This window comes from Pterocles gutturalis, unplaced genomic scaffold, assembly GCF_000699245.1.
Source record: "Pterocles gutturalis isolate BGI_N339 unplaced genomic scaffold, ASM69924v1 scaffold32091, whole genome shotgun sequence".
Lineage (NCBI taxonomy): Eukaryota > Metazoa > Chordata > Aves > Pterocliformes > Pteroclidae > Pterocles > Pterocles gutturalis.
This window is the reverse complement of record NW_010101451.1, coordinates 6,554-16,273: the sequence shown is the minus strand read 5'-3', so window position 1 is coordinate 16,273 and position 9,720 is coordinate 6,554. Positions and strand designations below refer to the sequence as shown.

Below are 9,720 nucleotides of genomic sequence, written 5' to 3'. Positions count from 1 at the left end.
TGGCTGACATTCATCTTTCAGCTCCTGGCCAAGGCAGCTAAGCTTCCAGAGACACTGCTTTGGCGCTGCCCCTTCCTTCTCCCTCGCACTCCTCCGTTACTCCTTTCCTCCTTCCCAAGCTCATCAAAAGTAATTTAATTGGCTCACATCCGCTGCGGGGCTGTCAGCTCCTGGCCCTTGGTACCAGCCTGGACTTTTTGTTTTTGTTTGGTACGAGCACTTCAAGGCCTTCCTTGCGCAGCTCTCCCGAGGGTCTGCCCTCAGCACCCCTCGTGTTTGCCCAAGTTCCCCCTTACTGTCTGATCCAAGGTACCAACTAGAACACCCCCTGACAGGGGCTGTTACGCTGCTGTGTCCTGACCCCTGATTATTTCGTTACTTCCTGCTCTCGTGGGGCTTTTTTTACCTGCTTTTCCTTTTGTGGTCCGCTTCATTCTCTGCCCCAAGGACCTCCCCGCCTCCCTGTGCTGTCACGCAGCGGGCAGTCATGGTCCCAAGCAGAAGATGTCAGTGGCGAGTACAGCTTGCTTTTGGGATCCTTTTCCAGCTTTTAAATATTTTCATTCTAAAGCTTCTAAGAACATGCAAAAGCTGTTTTTTCCAGGGCGCTGCTTTTGAAGGATGGATGTGGTGGGATCGGGGCTGTGTCTTGGCTCTCTGCCTGTGTTTAATTGGGAGGGGTGCGTCCGTGTTGAGTGTGAAACCCTTGAGCAGGGCAGTTCCTGCCCAGTATCTCTCCAGCGATGACGGCGTTGGGCTGAGGGCAGCAGAAAATGTCAAGTGTGGGGGAAGAAAATTGGCCTTTTTATTCCTTATCCTCTCTAAATGAGATGAAGGAGGGGCTGGGCTGGCCTGTGGGGCAGTTGGTGCTCCCGCCTCAGGCTGTGAAGGGGTTTTGCCCAAGCGCAGGTGGTCTTGTGTGTGCTCCCGCCCAGGGGAATGGTCGGTGCCTTTCCCCCTGCACACGTGGAGGGGAAGCGGCTGCATTTTGCTGTGGGTATTTCCTAGCATCTGCATTTTAGTGTATCTCGACGGATTTTTCTGTGCTTTGCTGTTAGATGTTTGTTTCAGATGGTGTGAAATGTGCAGTTTAACTGAAGATGTGGCTATTTGGATAAAGAATTTGGTGCTTTCAGGAAAAAAAAACAAAAACAAAATGTGCTGGTATTTGAATATGTTGCTGTTGGCGTGGGCATCTCCCTTCCCAGGTCACGGCTCCTCCTGAGCGCAGGCCGGTCGTGGCTGCAGTTGTTGGCGAAGAGCTTCAGTGATGCTGCGATAACGGTACCTCCGGGAGGTTTCTGGTGTGAATCAAGAGCTTTCTTGCAGGAGGGTCGTCTTGTCAGTGCAGCCACACGAGCAGCTTGTAAACGTAAGTTCGGTTGGACACACAGAGTGCTGGCCGCCCGGAGCGTCACTCGGTGGGGCAGGCGGCCGTCCAGAGCTGGACTCAGTTATAAAATTTCCTGTTTCTGGTCTATATTTCCTCTCTGGTTTAAGCGAAGACAGTCTAAGAGTAATTAAGAAGTTTTTCACCTGTCAGATACGGGCAGTAGCATAACATGGTTGAAACCCCTTGTGCAAAGTGTGTTTTGCATCCAAGGTACTCAGTTTTCTTTGTGCAGCTTGTCTCTAGCCTAGGTATTGGTTTCACATGGATTTTTCCTACTGTGCAATGTGGGTGAATCTTGTTTTATAAGTATGAGCTCTAAATTGCGGAGCTGGATTAATTCTGCCTTGGCTGAGCCTTGTGGAAATGGTGGCAGAGGTGGTGGTGTGAACTGTGCTCTCATGGCTTTTGTCTTGAAGTTGGCTCTGGGTTTTTCTGCTGCATTTGAGTGCTGTGTATATGTTGAGTTTAAATCAAAGGTTTCTATGTAATCTTCAGGATCTATTTTGCGTTATGTCATAAGATCAGAAATCGGTGATCTCTCTGCTGGTGTATAACATCGCCGGGACAGAAGGAGCATCCGGTGACCAGCGGGTGAACGAGCAGAGGAGTGCTGGCTTTCTGTTAAACCGCAGAATTCCCGTTTTGATGGGATGATGATCTGATAGATTATTGAGGCTGGCGTTTCGGGGAAAGCTAGCTCCAAATCATTTCAGGAAGCCCACTCTGGTTGGATTTCCAGCCCTCCGGGCAGAGCAGAGGGCTCTTTGCTCTGCTTCTCAAACAAACAAATCCCGATCTGCCGTGTAAGCACGTTCAGGGTGAAGGTTGTAAATAACAGTTTCTGGTAATGAATCCTTGGGCTGTAAAAGCTTATTCTGGGACACGGGAGCTGGGGGTCATTGACACAGCAGCTGCTGGAGTGGCGTTGGAGTAGCCTAGTGGGAATGATGAAAAATACCTTGAGCAAAAAATAGTGGGAAAATATGTGAGGAGCAAAGTTCCAGGTGAGAAGGCGGCTGCGGTGTTGGTGGAGGCAGCAGCTGTGCGGCGCCTGGCTCGGGTCTCATGCCTTTGGCCGTGTGTCCCCGTGGCCTCTGTGGCAGGGACGTCGGAGGGGAGCAGGGACTGGCTGTCCCTGCTGTGGGCACTGGGGGGTTTGGGATCGCAGGGTGGTTCTTGCTCGCCCTCTGGTCTGTAGGGATGCTCAGCGGGTGCTGGCAGCGAGCAGGAAGAATTGGTGCCGCTTTTAGGGACTCTTGGAGGCTCTTTGCTTCACAGCATCAACCTGTTGAGGATTTGATGATCAAACCAAACTAAGTCTTTCCATGTGTCCTCAGCTTTGCTCTCCTGAAGAGGCTGCCTTCTGTGAAAGATCTTCGTTTTGAACAAACAACTTGCTAAATTATCCCTTAATATTGGTAGGTCAACGTAGAGCTCATACGGTCAAAATGTTCCTGGTGTGAGCTTTTAAAGCAAGCTCCCTGCACGCCCAGACTCCTGGGCTAGGAGGGTGCTGGACCCGGCTCTGCTTCCTTGGTGCCGATTCCTTGTCCAGGTTGGAGCCCTGCTGCAGGGAAGGTGCGTGATAGCATGGGAAGGAGCTCGGGAATTGTGCGCAGCACCGGCATTTGGTGCCCAGCTCCCCGTCTGCAAACACACTGTGTCATTCCTGAGCAGGGATTCTCTGCCTTGTATGAAGGCTTTTGCATAATTGCATTTGGTGTACTAAAAATGAACCAACTCCCTGTTTGTGTGGCTGTGATCCCACTTGGATGGACTCCCTGCTGGAAGTCCGTCGGTGGCTGCTGACCCTCTTCTCCAAATCCCAGAGGAACGCTGGAGGAGAGGCAGGTGATAAAATTTAACAATTAGTTTCCAGTAAAAACATGTGAGCTTATTGATGGCTGGAAAATATCATGTAGCACGTATGTGCCTTTCCCTTAGGTGCCATCTGAGGCTCAAAGGAATTTGTGAAAATTTTGGGTTGATTTCTGGTTGGCTTTGAGCAGGAGGAGATTCAGGTGGCTGTGGAGGGTGGTTTGGGGTTGTTCAGTAGCAGGTTGGGATTGCAGGAGTGGTGTCAGCAAGAGCAAGCTCTGGACCAGGGCTGATGCTAAGCGCTTCCCGACGGGGAATCCGGAGACCGGGATAGTCACGAGGTGTAGCTGTGCTGCGGGAAGAGGCTCTGCCGGGGGAGGGACAACTGGAAAGTGAAGCGGGTAGAGAAGGAAGGGATTTGTAGATCAAAACTCTGATTACTGATGCGGCTGGGGTACAGGCGGAGGGTGTGTCACGCGGGGGAGGTGGGAGCCTGATAGAGCTCACGGGCACGTGAGACAAAACCATCTATTGTCAGTGTTCCTATATTTAAACCCTCAGATTGTGCCGTTTAATTAAATGAAGAAGCTAATTAGCATGTGGATGGGCTTACTGTGCAACAAGTGCTGTTACTGGGCAAGTGAAGAAGAGGTTTGATGAAATAATTAAATTTGGAGCTGAATGTAAGGAAGATCCGAGGTGCGTTTGGAGTACAGCTCTAGGTGTAGAAGGTCAATGCTGGCTCAGCGGCATTTTTGGAGAAATGGATCTCTGGAGGAGAAGGGTTGGGGGATCCGGGGTCCTTTGTGTGCTGCACAAAAGCTGGCGTGGAGTTGCGTGTTGGGAAGGGCCATCCAGACATCCCCGTCTGAGGAACCAGCAGCTCTTCTTGGACATATTAATGAACATCAGTTAGTGAATAGGAGGCATTTAAAGGGCTGGGGAAAAGGTCTGTCTGTTCCTGTGGCGAGTGCCCTCTGGACAGCTGTGGACAGGTATGTGCCTGGTAAGACCTCCCTGATAAAGCTGCGAATCTTCGAGACCATTTTAAGCCATTACAGCTTAAAAAAAAAGGAAGATTTATACATGATAATTCTTAAAAAATATGAATAAGTGGCCTCTAAATCATTAAACGGGAGATTGCACTGAGTCAGTAGACAAACAGGGTGATGCTGGAGCTTCAGAGGCTGGACCAGACACGTACTTTGGAGAATTTGGGGTTTTTTTTCCCCACTACAGAAGTTTGTGCCATTCGGTGTTTGGCCTCTTACCACGGGCGGGCTGTGCTGATCTTTCCGGCTGTGTGGTTCCTTTCGCTGTGTGACTATTGTAGAAATAGCACGGGGTCAACAGCTTTGTGTGTCCTTTCTAAGCGCAAGTGAGAGTCAAGGCTTACTGTTACCGAACATGCAGGTTTTGGGAAGATCTGGAAATGATTTGTAAATCCAAGATTTCCTCTCTAGCCCACAGTCTTGACCTTTGGACTTGCCCTTGGACGCATCATTGATGGAAATGGTGAACTCCCCGCCGAAAAGCCGGTGCTTAAATGTTGACAAAATGTGTTTGATATGACTTCTTCTACTTGATGATGAATCTGAATTTTCTTTTTGTCTTCAGCTGCCTTTCCTCATCGACTGAACCTTTTTTACTTGGCCAATGATGTCATACAGAACTGCAAGAGAAAAAACGCGATTGTCTTTCGTGATACGTTTGCAGAAGTGCTTCCTGAAGCCGCTTCGTTAGTAAAGTAAGTAACGGTGGCAGGTTGAATGTCTCAAAAAATGTGAATTTTTCTTCTGAGATCTCAAACTCTTTAGAAACATCAGCAAAATATCAAGAATTTTCTTCGAACATCTGTATGGGCTGGAGCTTCACTTCTAGGACGGTTGTCGAGCTGGAATTTTGCTGCTGCTAGCCGGGTCAAACCAAGACACCAAGCCTGGTCCTGTTCCAGATGTTGGTATAGAAATTATTAAATGGATGAAAGTCCTGTGAACTTGCTGCTTCCATCCTTCAGTAGTTGTGTGCCACAGGAGTGTGACTTCCCTTTACGGACCCTGATGGAAGATTTTTTTCTCTTCCATGCGCACCTCAGTGGCCCTGACAGATGGTGTCATTCTGTCTGTCCCTTCGCAAAGCTCTGCATGGCTGGGGATGGCAGTGTCACTCCATGGCAGAATCCTGGTGACCAGCCTTCTTCCAGTCAGTTTCGAAAGCAGTAAAAGTGGCCAGAAAACACATCGCCCCTTCTTGGGGCACTGAACTGGAATGCCAGCGCAGCAGAGCTCACAGTCAGGTGGGACAGTTGCTCAGGTGGTCTTTCAAAAGGTCCCTCCTGACCCAAACGGTGAAGCACCCTTCCTTCCACAGCTCTGCCCGGCAGAGCACCCACCACCCGAGGGTGCGGAGCAGCCCCTTTCCTCCGGCTTTGGAGCCCTGCTGCGGTGCCAGCTGCTGCTCAGGTCCCCCAGGGAGCGGTGGTGGCAGCTCTGCTTCCCAATTAGAGTGAATTATTCTGAGCTCAAGTCCTCTGGGGCAGCAGCTTCTGGTTGTTGGAAGGGGTCAGGCTTGTGTGCTGCCCTTGGAGTGCTAGATTTGGGGTGTGTGAACTTGAATTCGGGTTGCTTTGCAGAAATCTCTCTTTGTTTGGGTAATTAGCAGCGCAGTGACTGATCCGGTCATGTGTTTTTCCTCCCTTATCCCAGGAGCTGTCCCTTGGGTCTGCACCCTTTGGGGTCTAGGGAGGACACGCTTTGAGAATGGCTGCTTACAGATGTTTTATTTGCCAGATTTTTTGCCTTGAAACAAGCACCTGGATGAGATACACTGTTTGACACCAGCCCATCTCCTTTTCTTTCTTCCTTTGGAGATTATTACAGGTGACGTTGCTTAACTCCCAGGGCTGTGCTGCTCGGCACAGAGGGGGTGTGTGGTCAGAGATGAGTGGGATAGCTCGTCTTCTTGATGAAGTTCAACGCCACTGATCACCCGCTATACAGTCACCTCCCTCTGAAGCAGTTACTCTTCTCTGTGAAGAGACTAAGGTTTTATTTCTTCTCTCCCGCCCCCCGAATAATCACTTTTTTCCCAAAGCATCCATACAGAAAGCTGCTTGGAAGAGTAACAGTTTTTTGTTGTTTTTTTTCCCATGAAGAAAGGCTTCAGAGAAATCCAGCTGGTGTTCCTACTGCCCTGAAACCTTCTAATTTTACCCAGCAAAGGGCCCTGATCTGTTACGATGTGGGGGTGTGTGTATGCTGAACTCCAAGCGTGTGGCTTGCTGCCTTGCTCTCACTGGGACCCCTTGCGGTAGAACTAAAGTCATCAACTGGACCGAGCACTTCCTGGTCTGAAGGGTCTTCTGAAGTTTGGATTTAAACCCATAATTATTTACATAATTATCTAGTCTCGAATCAGAAGAAATGACAGTATGGGGGAAGAGAAAACCCAATCTGCTCTTCTTTTTCAGGGATCCATCCGTTTCCAAATCTATTGAAAGAATTTTCAAAATATGGGAGGACAGAAATGTGTACCCCGAGGAAACCATTTTGGCACTAAAAGAAGCTCTGAGTAAGTCACTTAGCCTTTGCTTTTCTTGCCTTAGAAACTAATGCGTGAGCTTGGCAAGGTTAAAGAAAATGTCTGGAATTCCTGAGTTTACTGTGTGTATCTGTTCTTTCTGCATTTGCACCTAGCACAGACTTTAGAGCAGGGAGGTGGTGGATGTGAGCAGCACTAAATGAATCGCTTCACATTTTTGTACCTTTCTAGTGACAGCCCTCTATCCTTTCACATCAGCTGGAATTGTTCCAGCTGAGAATAAACAGACCGTGAAGGTCAAGTGGTCCTGCAGGTCCTGAGCACGGTGCCTGGTAGAGGGCTTGTGTCTCTGGCTCTTCGTCTGAGCGTGAGCCAACTTCCAGCTGCCACCGCAGGGTGAGGAACAGAGGCGGCTTCCTTCCTTTCTAGTCTGTTTTAGCAGTAAGTTGTTTTTACTAATAATATTTGTGGTGTAGGAAGGAGGCTGGAGGGTGAAGCATCCTCAAGTACTTGGGAAAGAGCTCTGCTGAAAAGCTGAACTGGCTGATGTGAACTGGAAACACGGTTAAAACCTGAAACCAGCCAATACTCAGCAATCAGTGTACATGTCTGGTTTACTTGGTTACATCGTTAAGAGCTAAAGGTGCTTCAGGAACTCCTCCTGTGTGGTCTGAGAGCCAGTGTCATTGCGGCAGGAGAAACACGGTGTCTCGAGTTCAGGCTTTGGCAGGGGAAAAGGCTTTAGCTGGACGTTGCATGTGGAGAAGTGAAGTTGATGCGAATGTTCTGACATCTCTGATTTTTGTAACTCAAAACTACAAGTCATCGGAAATATTTTTAACGAAGGTATTGTGTCTGTTTCCCCGACTTGCATTACTTGCCTGTTGAATGCCGATTTTCTGAAAGCCTACCTAAAGAGCTCAGCGGGATAGTTTCATTTTTAGATGTCTTGTGTTTTTCCTTTTTACTCTGGTCGTTACTGTGGTGATTTGTGAACTGTCGTAGTGTAAGGGCAAACAGAAACTTGATTTAAAAATGGAAGACCATCCCACAGGTTGCTGTATTCCTGAGTAAACTTAGGTTCTCTTGGGTATCCAGCAGCTCATCTAAGAAAGTTGGTCTAGGTATTTTAAAACAAATTTCTGTTCACTCTTTTGCCGTGCAACCGTATGGCACCAAAACCAGATTCTTAAAGGAATCCCATAATGCCAGACTGCAAAAAATGAAATGTTTTCCAGGTACCACTTTCAAAACTCAGAAGCAGCTGAAAGAAACTCTGAACAAACAACCGAGTAAGCTGTGGAAGAAATCGCAAAGTAAGGAAACAATGTGAACTCTCTGAACTAATCTAGAAATTGTCCTCTTGAGGAACAGAAGAAAGGCTAGCCCGAACCGGGCAGAGTACCTGGACTAAAACATGAGCCCGCATGCACCTTCCAGGCTTGTAAAGCTCCTTACAGACTAATATGTAAAGCACCAAGGAGTTGTTGCTAGAGAACCACTTTTTAAAGGAATGAAGTAAGAAAGAAAAAAAAAAATAAAAAAATCTTTGAGAGTGGAGGTTGTGAACAGTAGAGGAAAGAGCTGGTGGAACCTCCTGGAAACTGGAGTTAGACTATTCAGAGATGGAGAGAAGACAGACAGAACCGTGTGCTTTGGCAGCAGGAGGTGGACAGTACCTTCGTGCTCAGGAACACAGCTTCAACAGCCACCTAGGTGCTAGGAGAAAAGAAACCTGGAAGCTGGCAGTGCAGATAATGAACTTTGGCGTCCGACATTCCCGGGAGTGCAGTCTAGCAGGACACGCATTTATAATATCCCAATCTTACTGATCGCTTTGTACGCTAAAACCTTGAATGGTCCGTAAAGTGAGCTGGTGGAACGTTAGGTGTAAGGTGTGGTGTGCGCCTGCCTGTCCAAGTGCTGAGATCAGAAGGTTAACAGAATACATTGGAAGCGTTTATTACTTGGCTTAACATCACAAGCTGCTTTCCCAAACAAAAGTGTGTTCTATTCAGCATGGGTGAAGGGTTTAGCATTTTGCTTCTTATCAGATGTTTCTCCTGTTTTGTCCAGAAACCAGTGGATTTAGTGTCTCTCTGTGGCGGGATTCGCTCCCCCCACTCTGTTAATAAGCTGTCAGAATAGAGGTGTAAGAGTTTTTAAGGTTGAGAAGGTGGTTAGGCTTAGTAAATACTGAAGGGAGACCCCGTCGAAGGAAACGCTGGGCTGTGTGTGTCGGCTCTAAATCCGGCACTTAGGAGATAATATTACCTTCCTTGTAGAGAGGTCTCAACTCATCAGATCAGGCTGTTAGATCAACCCTTGCAGGGACTTGTCCTCTCAACGGTAGAGCTGGAATATGTCTGCACAGTAAATTCTTAGAGCATGTTTAAAAAAAAAAAAAAGTGATAGTGTAATTTGTTGAGCTCAGTCACAATCTAACTGCGCGTGACTGTGTCCCAGTTAGCTAACAGGAAGCCAGAGCACTGAGGGGCTTCTGTGTGGAGGGGAAAATGTAAAGGGTAACAACAGCCTTCGAGTCTTTTGTTGAATTCTGTTAAAATATTTTTTTTATTAGAACTGCCTTTTGTGACTTTTAACTGGGGTGGAGTTCCTTGGTTTCTTTATACTTTTTCTTTATTCCAACAGCATCCACAAACCCGAAAGCTGCTTTGAAGTCCAAGATTGTTGCCGAATTCAGAGTAAGTCTGCGTGCGGAAATACTCTGTTGCACTGATCTCCATCCTTGGGCTGTGGCTTAGATCCACCAGCAGCGTGAGCTTGATGAAAACCTTGAGTGTTCCGTGTTTTTCTGTTCCTTGGCATATAAAGCCTGCTAGACATTTTGGTTGAGAGTTTTGTTCGGGTTGCTACCCCTTCTGTAGGGACAGCAAGGCAACTGGGAAGCATCTGGAGCGATGCAGAGGTTCCTGCGGAAACGCTGGTTTTCGTTTGGGGTAACCTTG

The 9,720-nt window shown here is 48.0% G+C and overlaps 1 protein-coding gene across 1 annotated transcript in view; it reads left to right on the top strand.

Annotated features, from left to right (window-relative positions):
- Positions 1-4,828: 4,828 nt before the first annotated feature.
- RPRD2 (regulation of nuclear pre-mRNA domain containing 2) overlaps positions 4,829-9,720 on the top strand; it is a gene marked incomplete at both ends in the record, with an annotated part of 11,441 nt that continues 6,549 nt past the window's right edge. The window contains 4 exons of the mRNA XM_010083516.1: positions 4,829-4,958; positions 6,681-6,781; positions 7,990-8,067; positions 9,404-9,456. Of these exons, the coding sequence (XP_010081818.1) occupies positions 4,829-4,958; positions 6,681-6,781; positions 7,990-8,067; positions 9,404-9,456 (362 nt within the window). The remainder of the gene's footprint in view (positions 4,959-6,680; positions 6,782-7,989; positions 8,068-9,403; positions 9,457-9,720) is intronic.